Below are 17,989 nucleotides of genomic sequence, written 5' to 3'. Positions count from 1 at the left end.
AAAATGATTGATAATTTCCCTGGCAGTCGCTTATCTTAACGGATAAATCATAACAAACTTTGACATAACGTCTACAATTGTGAGAAGATAATCATATGTACGTGATCTTGATAATTTTCCGATTAAATCAATAGAGGAAATCGTGTGGTTGGTGAGAAAGGACATGATATTCATCTCTCCGCAACTGCCGACTTACAATCTTGGTTCGTGCACATTCTAAGCAATCTTTCAGGTAATTTCTAATTGATTTCCTCATGTACGGCCAAAAATATGCCCTTCTACAAGCTGCTAAAACCTTCTGATAACAAAAAGGTCCATTTAAATCATGCATTTTGTGCAATACCAAAGGTATAAGCTCACATGGCACCACAAGTTTACAAATTTCATCTGACTTGGGTTTATAAAAAATAATTTTGTTGTGAAGACGATACTTCTTTATCAGTTGTACTATCTTCCAGGTGAGAAATTATATAATTACATTTTTCATCTGCTCTTTGAGCCTTTAACCAAATAGAAGAAGTATCATCTTGTGAATCTTCCACGATTACTTGATTGATATATAATTTATCATCAAATGCAGCATAAGTAGTACAAGGCGGAAATCTGCTCAACGTATCAGCAATATTATTCGAAACTCCTGGGACATGATATAACGTGAAATCAAAACACTGCAGTTTGAGAGCCCATCTCGTAAGACGATAATTAAGTGATTGTGCAGTTTTAAGCCAAGACAACGACTTATGATCCGAATATAAGTTGAAATAAGTTCCTTTAAGATATGTAGAAAATTTTTCCAGAGCAAATAATATAGCTAAACATTCCAATTCGTGTGTACTATATGTAATCTCTGCTCTTCTAAGAGCACGACTGCCGACTTTAATAATTTCAATTAATATATAATTATATTGTGCGGATTCACAGGACCGTCACACTGTACAGGGCCGAAATCGAAAGAAGAAGCAGTTTCAGTATGATGAAACTGTTGAAGATCCATAAAAACGGTACAATTTTTGTTACCATGTCCTAGACGATTATTATAGCTCTAAGAGAAAGATTTGAGCAGCTTAAACATTATAGTGACTTTTTCAATTTTTTTAATGATATTAGTAAGCATAAAGACATGCCATCTGATCTCTAGTCTGAATAGTGTATAGGAAATTGCCGGAATGTTGACACATGAAGGCTACTGAATTACCGGTAAAAGATTAATTAAAAGTGTTTTCGGCTATAAAGAAAAACAAATACACCATAGGAGACCTTAAACTGATAAAGGGTCATGATTTTGCACCTAATGTGAGTGTAGAACTTAGAATTTATTAACTTTGTCGGTAACCGATTCAAGTGGCGAACAAAGTTCTTCTTGGAAATTAAGGCTAATAAAAATACTATATTCGGTCAATAATGTCTGAAACACGCTTGTTTCCATTTTATGCAAGATAGCATTGTACGAAAAAGAATATTATATGCAAAGGTAAAGGTAAAGTTCCCTGCGCATACACCATGTCATGAAGGCACATTTAGAGGATGTGGAGCTAGGACCACACACATTCTCGATCTCGGCCATTTTGGAGGTGCTGTGATCAGCACCACTCTCCGGCCGCCTTTACCTCCCAGGGTTGCTCCAAGGTGCCCATTAATTTGAGCCAGAACCCAGAGTCGCTTTATGCAGGGACAATGCAGGAAAGAATTCCAACCTTAGATCAATCACGCGGGAGATCCTGGAATACATGTAATTTTTTGAAATCCAATCATATATCACAGACCTACAAAGGTAAACATTTGAAGTCAATGAACATATTCTCTTGGGCTATCGATCAGGTGAGTTGTTTATCATTCGTCGCCGGGAAAGCTTCAAGTATTACTATATGAAGTCAAATCTTCATTTCTTTCCTAATACTTGTTACATTTAAGATACGTTGAAGAGAGTTTTCATAAAATACAATAATAATATATTAATATTAGTGTCACATGTTTTAAAGTTTAACTGTGGTGGAGCGAGATATCCGTTTGTGCTCAATAGTATTGAAATAGCGTAACAATTCTCATAATTCATTTTATAGTTTGATGTTTTACTCAGGAATATATTGATTTTAAATTTCCCGTTGCTGCGTAATGACCGAGGGGGGGGGGGGGTTGCTCCCTGTTTATTTATATCTCTCATTTATATAAAGGAATATAATTATGCTGACCATACGGACCACATCCATCAGGAAGTCCATAATTAAAGATAGTTAAACCTAACAATGATCGATTCAATCTTACCTTACTCGCCATGATCACACAGTTGGCGAAGAAAAATATTTACTTTGCGTTGTCTTACTAGAACACGAACATGCCGATAACCTGGAACATTACTATCCGTAGCAAACACCTTTATTATTAGCATTTCCAGACACAAACATTCCTTCAGTGAGCTGCATGTAAACACACTACTGATACCGTGAACTTGGCACCATACAAGACTGGCCTACAAGTAAGTTATGTTATAAATAGTGGCGTATCTTCATTTTATACTAAAGATTCTTAATGGAGTATATTTAACTTTGGGAGGAAATAGTTGTATGTGTGTACCAGGCCGTGAAATCCTGGGGGCAGGTAGTGTTTGTCATAACAGCAAAAATACACAACTAGCTTTGACTCCCAATAGTATGCTTTACTAAGGGCAACACACACAAAGAACGAAGGATTATGTCTGTCTCTGACTGTGTTTGTGAGTATTGCATGCTCTCTCTATCTATCTCCTTCTCTCCCCCTCCTTCAAGAGACCATGAATAGATCCAAACGAATATCAATATATGCAAAAGCCATGAAAACAGTCCAGTGAAGGTAACGCCGCCCACACACAGCAACGATTTCAACAGACGAAATGAACCGCATACGTACAGCGTGCGAAGTGTCGACTGAGCAGATTAGAAAAAGTTTGGCATCCCTGGTGAGCCAGGGGCGTGGAGGAGGCAAGGGGAAGTTCCGACCTTGACTGGTCTATTTTCGAGGAGAGAGCAATAGCAATTTTAATCATTTGGTAAAAGAATAAGTTTCCTGCTTTATAAATATCTGATATATAAAACGTAACAAATTAATTCTTATATATATATATATATATATATATATATTTATTTATTTATTTAAATGTTTAGTAATTTATTTATATATGTAATAATAAATATATACATAATATAAATAATTCATATATATATAGTTGTGTGTGTGTGTGTCTTCAATGATTTCGCACCCTGGTGTGGACAATGTAACCATCCAAACACTTAAGAATTTCTACTTACTATGCTTTCAATCATGCATCTTCAATAGATTTATGTACGAGGGTCACTATTTATATTTTGAGCCTAACAATGAAAAAACAGGAATTGGGCATTGAAAACTGCTTTATTGTTTTTCGAAGTATTCTCCTTTATGGTCAATACACTTTTGCATTCGTTCGAACGATTTGTCAAAGCAGTTTTTCCAATCTTCTTCAGACACCTCCATAATATGGTTTTTGAACGCATCAACGGCGTCTTCCGCCGACGAAAATCGTTGTCCACGCAATTTATTCTTGACATTCGGGAACAAGAAGAAGTAATTGGGTGCCAAATCAGGACTGTACGGCGGATGACCCATCAATTCGATTTTTTGACTGTTCGTAAAGTCGGTTGTTAGACGAGATGTTTGACAGCTGGCATTGTCTTGATGAAGAATGATCCGACGGCGTTTGTTTGTTTTCCGTATTTTACCGAAGACCTCTGGCAAACAAATTGTTGTGTACCATTCAGAGTTGACCGTTCTACGTTCCCCTTAAGGCACAGTTGCCGCATGACCAGTTTCCCCGAAAAAAAACAGGCGACCATTTGTTTCGATGTGCTTCGAGCGCGAACAACTTTTGTTGGATTGGGTTCATCTTGAAACACCCATACAGTCGACTGCTGTTTACGTTCCGGCTCATATGCATATATCCATGATTCGTCACCTGTTACAATCTTATATACGTCTTTTGAAGCACCACGATTGTATTTATTGAGCATTTGTTTGCACCAATTGACGCGAGCGTCTTTTTGAGTTTTTGTCAAATTGTGTGGGATCCAACGAGAACATACCTTTCTCACAGCTAAATGATCACGTAATATTTTATATATGCTGGTGGAACTAATGCCTATGGTTGCCTCAATCTTACAGTATGTCACATGACGATCTTGCAGTATTAGGTTTTGCACAGCATCAATGTTTTCTTGAACAACAACTGATTTTGGACGACCTTCGCGAATCTCGTCGGTGAGCGAATGGCGGCCACGATTAAATTCGTTATACCAGCGTTTCACAGTGGCAAAGGATGGGGCTTCATCGCCAAATGTGGAAGTAAGTTGAGCGATCACTCTTGTCTTGATAATCCACGTCGAAAATCGTAAAATATCATCGCACGAAAATGTTCACGAGTTAATTCCATTTTATTATTGTCGCGCAATCTCCAAGGCAACATAAACAACGCAAATGAAGCTATCGACAAAACATTTGAAGTACGTTTTGGTCAATAATACCAGACGATTCCGTGCAAACGTCAAATCGCGCCTAACTTCAATCAGTGTTGCCAAGGCTCAAAATATAAATAGTGACCCTCGTATTGTGGTCAAGTTTAAAAATATTCAGTTTCCATTAGATTCATAGTAACTTCTTTTTTTTTTTTTTTTGGTTGTAGGCATTGTCTATGCACCAGTTATACACATTTATTAAGAATCTAGTACCTGAGACTACATCTTGACAAATACTCCGTGTGGTATTGCAAGAATTTCCAGTGAGGCGGAAATTCCAGTGAGTATTCTTTAAACATTGCGATATTATGCAATTTATACATATATTTCCATCCTGAAAAGTAAAAAATTACAACTAGAGGTTGGATGCAGACCTCCCCCCCCCCCCCGTTATTACGCAGCAACGGGAAATTGAAAATCAAAATCAGTATATTCCTAAGTAAAAATCAAACTAATAAATAACAAATAAAATAAATAATGTTACACTATTGAACAAACGAATGTGTCAGCCACAGCAAAACTTTAAAAAAATGCGACACTAAATTACAATTTCATTATACGTATCTTAAATGTAACAAGTATTAGGAAAGAGATGCCATGAAGACTTGGGCTCATATTTTTAACATTGAAGGCTTATGATATGATTGGATTTCTTAAAAAAAATACATGTAATGTTATTCTTCGTATGGTCTCTTTTGGTGCACTATTGTGTTTTTTATGGCAGCCTAAAGTACTTTGAGTTTATCTTTTAAATCAGTAGGGTAAATATATTTGGAGCTTTCATTTGTTAATATACAGGCAAGTTTTGTACACTTTTGAGACAAAAGGTGGGATGACTGGGCGTCGCCAGAATTTTTTATAGCGGCGGTCAGGTCATTGATAAAACTTGAATAGTAGAAATAACAACAATCATAATTATTATCATCATTGTCTTGATTATTATGATATAATACCCATTATAAACCAATGAAAATGAACCCACGTTTTTCCAAATTTATTATTATTATATCATTGGTGTGAGACTTCTAATCGATTCACCGAATTAGTGAATATCCACTTCAAATAGTTAGTGTACTGAAATGCATAGCTAATTTATTTTGTTGTTAACTTCTGCATAACTTGTCCAAGAAAAATATAAATATTTGGGAAAATTTTAGTAATAAAGTTCTGTTGTTTCGCCTCACCTCATAGAACTGATAGAACTCACTTTTTTTTTTTAATTTTGGAAACTTCCCAACTATTTATTATTTAGTTTAAATTGGAAAATATGAAAACATAACCTGGTTACTGCGTATGAATCCTTACTTTATTTCATTTAAAAGTTTCTCTAGAGGCTTCGAACTGACCAGGTCATTCACTTGTTAGTTTCCAGCTGTCCATTCCCCTCAGGTATGTGGGGAAAATATGCACTGTCGTGTATCAAGCAAACTTCCTAATGTATTGAGGCTGCAAGGTTGACAAAAGGTTGACAAGCAGCAAGCTGTGGAGAATACTAGGTAGAAAAACTCAGCGTGGAGGAAACTCCACGGACAGGAGTTTAGGGGAACGGACAGGACAGGCAAGGGGCTCACTTTTCGTTTGGTTCAGGGAGAGGCAAGAAGACTTTGGGAAGGGGAGGAGTCAGCCTGAGTTAGGTGAACTACCTACGAAGCCTACAGAGAGCTCAGTTTTATATTACTCTACCTTACTAAATTCATCATCATTCTTCTAAGTGTAGGCAGGTAACTATCCTAACCATTACATGCATGATTCGGGTTCAAGGTTCTAAAATCCAGCGAGTGACTATTTGTCATTTCTAGTTGTTTAAGCATTTTATTTCAGTTGTGCCTTTTGCTGCCAATCATTTACCTTACCGTTATGACAAGTACTCTCATCATTTATGAGGATGAATGATGATTAGCCACATCACCCATTGGGAGTGGCAGGTTCGATTCCATCATTCCTGAGAATGATCCGACTGTATTTTACACTAATTGTTTCGATCTAACGCTGTTCGTACTTTGGTTATTCTGTTTGAATATTAACTGGTCGTTATTTCTTCAATTAACAATAAAAGTAACGAGCTCCAGACGGCATGTCTTTAAACTTACTAATATCAAGCAAGAAAGCAAAAAATTCACTACGCTGTTCGAGCTGCTCAACTCTCTTAGAGCTAGGACATGCTAATAAAAATCACCTTTGTATCGCGTTTGCGGATCTTGAACAGTTTCGTCATAATGCAACTACTGCTTCTTTCGATTTCGGACCTGTACAGTATTGCCTATCTTTGGATCGTCTATATCTAAATTTGATGCCATTCTTTCGCATAAGTACAGTGTTGCGATTGGAGGGAGGGGGGCGAGGGGGGAAGTTCTCGCCACTTGTGCCTCCGCACTATGCTAAACCTTATGTACAAAGGGAAATATACTGTCTTCCCCCCACCAGTTTTGACCCCCTGGTTGTGGAACACAATCGCCGCCACTGACTAAGAAACTGGAACTTTTCATCACTTCTTCTTATTTCAAAGTGCTCTGATATATTTGCAAGAAATCTAACAGCATGTGTCACATGGACATTAATGTTTTGTAGATATTTGCTCACTACATTTATGTGGAGTAAACTTGAGCCTATTTCGAACAAGTTTTATCAGTAATATTATAACTTTCAAGTTAGTTTTCAATAGGCTTATTTTTTCTTCTGTTCCTACTTTGCCACCGTAGAAATTTGCCGCTCTGGGCGGCGTCACCGTTCGCCCCCCCCCCCCTCCTTCCGCCGGCCCTGCTCCACATAATCACAGTTCCTGTTCAAGAACTCACCACAGCGTGAGATCAAGTCGTTCTTGCCGGTCGAACAAAATTTTGCATCAAGATTTCGGAAGTATCTGAGCGACGCTCGCTGAGCAAGATTTTCGCTTGTTGAGCAGACAGATCATTTACTTGATGCTGTTTGCTCATTGATTAAAATATCAGTTCCCTTGAATAATCTGTGGTCAATGTGGCTGCGTCGAGTGGACATGATTTCGGTGTTTGAAAATCTGTTAATTATGGAAATAGAGAATAGTTGATGTGAACAAAACTATCGAAATTTCCAATTTCACACCCTTGCACAACTTTCCAAAACTACGGTGTATATTTAATATTTATTATTTGGAATAAACAACACTTTCATTTTAATACAATTACAAAAACTGGAACATTACATCACCTTCTGTTACTTGAGCTTCCTCTCTAATTACGCTATATCGCAAGCCGTTCATCATAAATATTTCCTCATTGGTCGCCACCCCGCCATCCTCATACAGTTTTCCTCTTCTTCCCTTTGCCTCACGAGATCGAAACACAAAAACGCTATATCCTGTGGCGGGCAAGGTTGAAGTTCGCTCAGCGATCAACTGAGCAGCGCTCGCGGAGGAACGCCTATTTGGCCGTCAAGTAGCTGAGCGATCACGTTGCTCGCTGAGCGCTCAGATACTTAACGCGCCCCAGGTGGCAGCAGTTTCTTTTCACATCTTCATTGCACTGAAAGTAGAGTCCAGATATGTGTTCCTTTGGAGAAGAGAAAATACGGAAATCATTTTGTGCCAAATGTACAGGTCGGTCACGAATTAAAGGGCACCTTTTGTCAATTCAGCTAGTATTTATCTTTCCTTATTATCCTTCTCTACACGTAATGTAAAATCTAGCCGACATAGCGGATGAAGTGGATGTTGTTTAGAATGGCATCAAGTCGCCGAAGTATTGAGCAGCGTGTCAAATGTGTACGTGTATTTTCCATTGCAAATAACGTGTAGCTGAAGCTAAGCGACGAATGCTGCAGGAATGTGGACCTCCAGCAATTTAAAGAATCAATAAGTTATTTGATGCAACCGGAAGTGTTTCAGAACAGATAGAAGGAAAGCTAATTACGTCTCCAAGCTTGCATTGATTTAAATGGAGCTCAAATTAATAACAGATAAAATTGTCATTGTGATGTCTAAGTTACTATCTTCAGAAAATAAAACGTTGTCAATATTATAAATATGTTCTCATTATTAAACGTAATTGATGATCAAATGGTGCCCCTTAATTCGTGCCCACCCTGTTGCCTAAAGTGGTGGTTTTGATGGTGGTAAGGGTAGGAGTCCAACGTCTCCCAGTGCAACCTTCGCAAACAAGAAACGGTTTGACGTGTGTATGGGGACGTGCATTATCATGAAGAAGGAATACTCCACTGCGTAGAAGACCTGCATTGCATTGTGATAGCCTCGTGCAATTGCTGTCGGTGAGAATCTACATTAACAGATATTCCACCAGTAAGACACCAGATCCGTCTCATAAGACAGTATCCAGAACTTTTCTGATCTACTGGATTATTTCGAACATTTATTTGATTCTACTGCAACTGCACTTTCAACCGTCTTTCTTTTTGTTTTAATTGTTGATTACATTATTTTCTAATTTAGACGTAACATTTTACTGTTGCTTTGAATATATTGACCTGGTTCGAGCTCTGGGTTTATAGCACCAGACCGACCAGTGACTCGCAAGTCTTTAGTTAGTTAATTAGTGAGTAGTAAATAAGATCGAGAAACAAGGAAATAAGCTACAAATAACAACTATTTTTTACCTTATATTTGAAAATTAATCTTCGTATCTGATAATCACTACATCACAGTAAATTTTACACTGTAGTGGTATTTCCACTTTCCAATTATACTTTTCTTCTTATGCTGTTCTGTATTCTTCTTTCTTTCTCGGAGAGTATGGTGTGGGATTATAGTAGTATCAATCGCTTCCAATAACCCCTCTTCACAAGCGTACTTTTACTAGCGATTTAAGCTACCGTGTAACGTCTAACTCAACTGTTCACGTCATTTTTTCAACACTCACCCCATTATAACTTCAAGACTGTGATTGGTCTTAACACAATCATGCCATGCAATGTTCTCCAATGGCATTCAGTCTCTTAACCGCCTGGTTAAAGCTCCTATGCAATCCATTGTCCTAGTTGTTTTGCTTTGCTAGGATCACGGCTCAGCACATGTAACCAAACACGCTCACTGAAACCAAACACTCTTCGTACGCGCACAATTCCTGTTCCTCGAAATCACACTTTCGTCTTACGTGTGCGTTATTATACGTGACCCAAAGTAATCGGTCACAATCTGCCGAGTCGGAGATGAGCAATCTTTATTTCTTTAGGTTTGTCCTAAATGATCAGTTATATTTCCTTTCGTTACTTGACTTCCACGGTAAGCCATTCACTTCTTGACCAGTCCTCGTATAATTACTACACACGCATCATCATTCCCTATCACCACATTGTATTGTCAATATTTAGATTTATATTTGACATTCATTTTATAAAGCACAATAATATAAAAATACAAAAGATAATACAATATTAGGAAAATATTAGGAAATAAATATTCTTAAAATTCTTATTGAAAGGTGTAAATCTTAGTACCTTCTAAATTCTCATGAAAAGTATTTTTCGGTTTTGAAAAGCTAGCATACTACATTGGTAACATTCAATTTTCGAGAGTACTCATCTTTCTTTTTTCTTGAACATCTCCATGACTTAAAGTTTTCTACATGTTTATCACTTACCAACTCCTCAGTATCACAATCTATTAGATCAAAATCTCCATTTCTAGTTTGTTTCAGAAATAAGGACCTTTAAACAAATCAAAATATTTAGCAATCTTTTTATCAATTAAAGAACTATGCTTATGAGTCTTCAAAAATACTATACGACGCACGCTTTTAGAAGCGATATCGGGCGGGGCCACGCAGAGGGTGTGCGTGGCGATCAGCGAATGGCAGGAATGCAACGTTCTACAGTTAGGAGACTGCGGCGCGGAAGTTAAAAGCCGTGTTCTGTATTTTTCTTGCGCGCAAGAAGTTTCCGTAAAACTCTCCACTTTAAGGTTCATCATAAGATTGGCCAAGACATTTTGAACCTGACTGTCCAAGTCCCATGAATTTCCGTCGCCTACAGCCGGAGTTATCGTTCCTTGAAGAAACAAGGGAAACATCACCTTTCATTTCTTTCTGCCTGTTGTTTTCGTTGCCACCGTGTTGACGCAGCTGAGTTGTTTTGTCTAGGGGAAACTGTGGGTGTTAAATTCGTCTTGATATAAACAATGACCCTTCATTGTTCTGGACGTTCTCGAACATTGAAAGTCTGGGTCAGTTTGAGTTCAGTGTTTTCGTAGCAAGGCTGGTGTAAAATTATTCGATTATCGTTCACTCGTGCGCCACGAAGAACAAACAGTTTGTGAAAAGATTAAATATAGCCCTTTCGTGCAATCGTGTGTGTTCTTTTTATTTGAAATAATGTCACTCTCGAAACCTAGCATCAGTAGTACAGGCACCAAGGGTGCAAAATCTAATCATAAACCTCCAGGAGAGTGACTCGGAAATGAGTGAAATCAGTGACACGGAGACCGAGGAAGACGACGAGAGCGGTGATGAATAAATACCTTCAAGCTTCTTTCAGGTATGGGTTTCTCGTATATGCTACAGTGATATGATATTATAATCCTGTGTAGAAATATTCACTATATTATTTCTCTGTACTCATATATACTGTGCATGCATTATCAAAATAATGGACACTTCGCTAATCTTCTGTCCTTCCCTTGTGCTAGCAGTTAGTTTGGCAGCAGCGCAGTAGCACTGGCTGGGTATTGGCCGAACTCATGTTCCTTCTAAAAGCGTACGCCGTATAAATCACCTTCTACAATTTCAGTTCTATCTGATTCTTTTTCAGCATATTTATCTACAAATTTCTGTCGTTGTTCACAAGTTTTGACTTTCACCATTTTAGTTTATTATTCCAGTTGACATTAATTTAATTTTCGAATCCAAGCATAGCTTTCAAATTTCCATCAATGTGTTCATTTAAATGTACTGACACAGGAACTTCTCTTCAAGTTTCAATTATGGAATAATTCAATAAGTTAATAATTGTACTAACATACAACGGCCAATCATTATGCATGTCTTCACAATATAATCTCGTGAGTCGGTTAAACTCCTGTTGAGTACGTTCTACTAAATTGGTTTTAGGATGATAACTGCTACAGCAACAATATATCTCTACACCAAACATTTTAATCTTCTGTTTGAACTGTTTACTAATAAAACAAGACCCTCTATCACAAATCAATCTTTTCGATATACCCAAATGAACAAAGTAACAATTAATCAGCTTATCCAGAACTTTTTCTGTAGTAGCGTTTAGTATTGCGTAAGCAACTAAATACCTAGAAAAACCATTTAACACTGTAAACAAAAATTTCTCTCTACGCGGCCCAGTAGACAACTGGCCTTGCAAATCTACAAGTACTTGCCCCCTTATATTATTAATGACATGCATACATAATTTGGCTTTAACAGGGTGTTTATCTGGTTTAGTTTTAGGACAGATAACACAATCATTTATCCAACTCCTCACACCTTTTCTCATCCTTTTCCAAACAAATGATTTTATCAGTCTGTTCATTACTTTATCAACACCAAAATGTTCACATTCATCATGATTAACCTTAATCACATCAGCTACAAAAATGTTTGGCAAACACAATCTCCAATTTTCCATAAAATGATAATTCCTAATCAACAGGACACCCTCTTCTAATTTATAAAATTTAATTACATTTATTATTCTTGATCTGATAACATCTTCCTCTACATTTTCCAAAATACCAATGATTTCCTTCATTCTCTCATCTTCCCGTTGGGCCTTTTTAAATTGTTCCTTAGAAAAAGATAAATTTTCAAGTTTAAAGTTACCAATTCTATTAGCAAACACTTTTTCTATTTCAATTTCCGGGTGGTTTCTTGACAATAAATCAGATAAATTATTTTCCACTCCTCTAACATAAGTTACTTTAAATTTCTGTTTTCGTAATTCTGACGACCATCTACACAATCGCAGATTCCAGTGTTTAGCGGAATTCAGCCATTGTAGTGCTTTGTGATCTGTTAAAACCTCAAACTCCAGACCTGATATATACATTTCAAATTTCTTTATGCAAAACAACAATACTAGACATTCTAATTCAGTAATGCTGTAAGTTCAGCTTTACTCAATTTTCTACTTACATAGTGTATTACCTTCTTACATTCACCATCCACTTGAAACAAATAACCACCAATACCGACTGAAGATGCATCACAACTAATATAGATTTTTTTTGTTAATATTAGGGTGACATAACATGATGGTTTCTTTAGCAATTACGTCCTTCATTTTGTTGAAACTTGCTTGTTCTATGGCTCCCCATTACCATTTCTTATTTTTATGTAACAAATCAGCTATTGGAGGTATAATATTGGGAAAATTAGGTACAAATCTTTTCAACCATGTGAAACTTCCCAGTAACTTCCATATCTCCTTTCTACTTCTAGGTTCTATCAATTCTAAAATGCTTTTTTACTTTTTCAGGATTGGCCCTCACACCAGAACCAGAGATAAGGTGTCGTAAGAACATAACTTCCTTCTTACAAAATTCTGTTTTTCTTGACTTTACTGTCATTCCAGCTTCGTGCAATCTTTTCAATATAATTTGCAAAAGTTTTACATGATCTTCAAAAGTACTATCAAAAATTAATAAATCGTCAACATATATTATTCAAAATTCTGACACATTTCCCAAAACATGATTCAAAGCACTAGTAAAGGCAGAAACGCCTGTCGTAATACCAAAAGGTAATTTCCTAAATTTGTACATTTTTCTCTCAAAAATAAATGCTGTACATGCCCTGCTATTTTCTGTAAGTGGTATCTGAAAATAACTTGCCGGTAGATCAAGAGAGGTAAAATACTTCTTTCCATGGAAATTTAACAAAATCTCATCTAATTTAACTACTCGGTGTTGTTCTAGCCTAATCTTTAGATTGATTGCACGAAAATCTACCACAACTCTTTTCTCATCACTTCGAGGCTTGGCCACTACCACAAGTGGATTTAAATATGGTGAATGACCCAATTCTACAATATCATCTCTTTCCCACTTTTCAATTTGCCCTCTTACTTCATTTTTCAATGCAAGAGATACAGAATAGAATTTTCCCACAACTGGTTCATCGTCTATTAACTTGATGCTATATGTAAACTTACTAAAATTGCCCGGCCTGTCAGAAAAAAAAACCCATCTATTAGAGGAGACAACGCGTCCAACAACTCCATCTTTTGTTTACTAGTTAATTCTTCAGAAAATTGTATTCGTTCCCGAAAATCATCCACTGTAGCATCTTTAACTTATGCAGTTGGCAACACTTCAGCTCTCTCAGTATATTTCAAACAATCACCTCTCTCTACTCGTACGCGACTCACATTGGCTTTCTTATCGCATTCTTTCTTTTCATATTGTTTGGGTAAAAACTTGATAACTTTTCTTCCAACTTCCGTATTAAAAAACATCTTCTATTCTTGAAAGTCTAACACCCCTTCTTCCTAATATTACTGGTAGATTAAGATCTTTAACTACTACAAAGTCCATCAATAATTCAGTTCCTTCCAGGTTAAGTATAGTCACTGTATTTCCTAGCACTCTCGCTTTCTTTTTTCCTGTGTAGTCTATCAAAATTAAATCATCTACTTTTGTTAATGAAGGTCTTGTCACCTCAGATGTGACCTTTTCCATGTCTTCTCGGACATTATGAAAATTTGACTTCCGTTGTCAACTAAGCATGTCACTTCAAGGTTATTGACCTTAGCTTTTACGAAGACTGAATGTTTAATCTTTCTTCTGATAGCCGAACTGTTCAAAATTTCTTCATTCTCCATCCACTAAATCTTTATACCACCTCACGTCAATTTCACAAACTTGTAATAAACTCTTTTCAAAAAACATTGCAAATTCTCTCATTGATACTTGATTCCAATTGACCAAATCGTGACGACAATTATAACCATTTCCCATCGTCTTCTCATATTTATCTAAGTTAATTTCTCCGTTATCCTTCAAAAGCAAACTATCCAGACTGAACACTTGAACTTTCTCTCTTTTTCCCAACTCTTTAATCACGTTGTTGAAGAATGTAAGTTTTTTCCAGTGATCATAACTACTATCATCCGCCACTGCAGGCACAGGAGGAACAGTACACAAAACAATCTCTTCACTCTTATTCTCTAATAAGTCTACTAATTCTACGTAGGACTTCTTAAAATCTTCCTTTCCTCCTCTTTTTAAGACATCATTTGTACCTATTAAAACTAACACTTTATCGAACTTGACACTATGTTCTACTTTCCTTAATTTTTGTAATAAGTCATCAACTTTACACCCACTCTCACACAAACCGACATATCTTCTTCCTTCTCCGTTAAATTCACTGATCTGTTTAACACAACGTTCGCAAATCTCACTAATTGACTGTCTCCCATCAATTCATATTCTTCAAGAGCACATTTTTTTTCTCAACTTTCCCCAATGCTGTTCTTTTTATACTATCCTTGCACTGATTAGCTTTATTATCTTCTTCTTTAAACTTATTTAGTGTCACATCTTTCACTGATTTCTTCGATTCGAAGTCAACTATAGTTGGTGAGGAGTAACTTTTTCTTTTACTTCCATTTTCCAGTGTATTCAGTAAAATACGACGGCTATTCCCGACTTTCTCAAAATTAGGAACACATTCACTACTTTAATCACTAGGAGGCAATTCCTTATTGTTAACTTCCTCCAAGAATGTTTTCAACTAGCACACTTTAGTTACTAAATTCTCCCTCGATGGAGGCTTATGAAATTCAGCTTTCACAACTAATAAATTAATGATTGCTTCCTTGGGTTCCTTTTACTATTTTTCACTACATCACTGTAAAGAAACTTTTGATTTACAATCGTCTGTCCATTATCAGTTCTATTTTCGGGGCTTATTTTATCAGTTCTTCGAGGTGTCAGCGAGAAACGAGCTTGCTGTGGAAATCGCCCTTGGTAAGGAAATAGCGAAGGAAATGGCGCCGTTCCAACATTATTAGGTCCACATTCATTAGTTCCCACTCGAGGTGTTCTGTTTTGCCCATAAAAATGTGTTCTATGTTCCTCACAGCATATCTCCCTTCATTCTGTCTGGCTCCTCTCACTTTCCCCTTTCGATCTTCTGCCATTCTTTGTCCTGAGTTTTTCTGTCCAGCCAACAAAATTGCATGTCTTCTTATAATGTTTGCGGCCGAACTCAAAGTTTCACATTTTGCTGCCAGCAACATTTCTCTTAGTCTAAAAGGTAACTGATTAGCGACCAAACTAACACACTTGTCATCTGAAAGTGAAGATTGTAGCAATTTCAACTGTCTCACATAATCCCAGTAGAATTCTTCCATTGCTTTTCCACGTCCAGGTACAAATTTCTGCGTTAATATTTCTGTCAATTAATGTGGATTTCACATTTTTATATTCAAACTCCCTTGAGAACTTCTTTTTGAAGCGCGTATAATCACTGTACTTAGACTTAGTTTCTAAGAACCATAACTTTGCTGTCTTAGTTAACACAAAAGGAAATACATGTAAATACTGATATTCCTTCACTCCCATTAAAGTTAAACTTTCTTCGAGATCTTGTAAGAATTCAGACGGTAGCAAGTCGTCCATTTCACCTGAGAACTTTTTCAACTTTGTTATATCACTATACTTGATAGGGCTTTCCTTTACTTTCTCTTGCATTCTCTTTTCCTTTCTTCTATTTCTTTGTTCCTCCCTTCGATACATTTACGTTAATCGGATACCTCTGAGCTGGCACTCATGGAAATATATTTCTTCCTCCTAGTACCCTTCTTTCAACTTTCTTCATCACTTTCACCACTACTAGACGACTCGCTTTCTCCGTCACTATCACCCACTCTTTCTTTCTTAATCACCCTTCGTACTGGTAGTTTAACACTTCCGCTAGACATTTATGCACTACGTCTATCTCCACGACCCGTACTTTCACCGGCATACTTGAAAGCTTTCACTACACTTTCACCCGTCATTTCTTCATTTCTCTCAAAAACAGTCCCTTTAAAACGCTTCACTTCTTTCTTAAGAGCATCCATTCTGTTATGTATTTCCCTCTCACTTTCTTCAAATTTCTTTTCAAACACTTCAACACTTTCTTCGATATTCCTTTCTAACAAAAGTACTCTTCTCAAAACAACCTGAACCTCTTTCTATGTCTCTCTCTGTTGCACTTTCAAAAATTCATTTTCACATCGCAGAGTATCACATTTCACGTTAAGGTCGCCTTGAATTACTTTACATTTATCCTTAACATTACTCAATTCTTCCACTTGTATAGCTAATTTTCCTTCTAACTTTGCCACTGCAGATCCCATTTCTTTCTTCATCTCCTCATGCGCCTCGTTACACCATTCAGGATGTAACCGCAACTCTTCCCTAACACATTCCACACTAACTATTTTACTTTCTAACACTTAAAAACGCTCTAACATTTCACTTTCATCTTCTTCACTTTGCTTCACCATACATTCTAACTTCTTGTTTTGTTCTTCAAATTTCACATCCATCTCTTCAGAGTTCACTAACAGCCGTTGGAGCATTTCCATCACATTCGCATTGCCCATTTCACCTCTTTTCTGATCCTCCGACACTACATCCTCTAACTCGGATTCATTTTTCTCCACGCCAACGCACTTTGCACATCTGTACACTTTTTCCTTCTCATTCACAAAAGACTCGAACTCAACCTCGGTTATATCCTTTCACATGATTTGTGTTTCCCAATTTTACATCGCTACATTCTATGCTTCCATCTTCTCTCAGGATCTTGCCACAACACTCTAAAGTAATGTCCCAGTTAATTTCAGGGGCGTTGTCTCTTAATTTACGGGAATAGGCGCCGACTCCGTGGGGCTTGGGGGGCTCGAGCCCCCACAATGTTAAGGATGTCCAAATAATTTTGCTTAAGATGATCTAATATAATATTTTGCTTCTCTTGTAAAGTTTACTCTGAATTGTGCCACCACAGAAACTTAATTTTATATACACATTTGAAATGTTCTAGAATGTAGACCATCAACTTTGGGGGGCTATGACCAGAGACAGCAAAAAAAAAAAAGACTTATTACTGTAATTATGAGTATTGTTAACATTTTTACTAATAAGTTTCAAAAGACGATGTGCATGAACTAGGAGTGGATGGGACGTTTGGGCTACAAATGGCTCTCACATGACATTCAGAACGAGATTATTCATATATTAGGGAGATCTGTTTTGCGCTCCGTGGTAGCAGATATTAAAAGTCTGGAATATTTTGCTATTATGGTTGATGAAACTTGTGACATATCCATCCGTGGACAATTAATATTCTGCATTCGAACTGTGAATAAAAATTTTGATATTTTTTAAGGAATTCATGGGCTTTTACGAGATTCCGAACATTGAGGTCAAAACTTTAGAAAGGGAGAGAGGGAGTCATTCATTAATTTATTTCAGTGATCAGAGTCCCCCCAATAATTTTGACAAGTCGGCGCCCCTGTTTACGGGTAACAGACTTTCTTCT

General features: G+C 36.9%; 1 protein-coding gene across 1 annotated transcript in view; it reads right to left on the bottom strand.

Annotated features, from left to right (window-relative positions):
* The window catches only part of LOC145988967 (retinol-binding protein pinta-like), a 50,785-nt gene extending 33,734 nt beyond the window's left edge, over nt 1-17,051 (bottom strand). Inside the window, exon 1 of the mRNA XM_083124270.1 lies at nt 16,918-17,051. Coding sequence (XP_082980396.1) covers nt 16,918-17,051 — 134 coding nt within the window. The remainder of the gene's footprint in view (nt 1-16,917) is intronic.
* Nucleotides 17,052-17,989: the final 938 nt, after the last annotated feature.

Source organism: Lepisma saccharinum, chromosome 6 (assembly GCF_977018435.1).
Source record: "Lepisma saccharinum chromosome 6, izLepSacc3.1, whole genome shotgun sequence".
NCBI lineage: Eukaryota > Metazoa > Arthropoda > Insecta > Zygentoma > Lepismatidae > Lepisma > Lepisma saccharinum.
The sequence above is the reverse complement of the archived record's forward strand: the minus strand, read 5'-3'. Positions and strand labels throughout refer to the sequence as shown.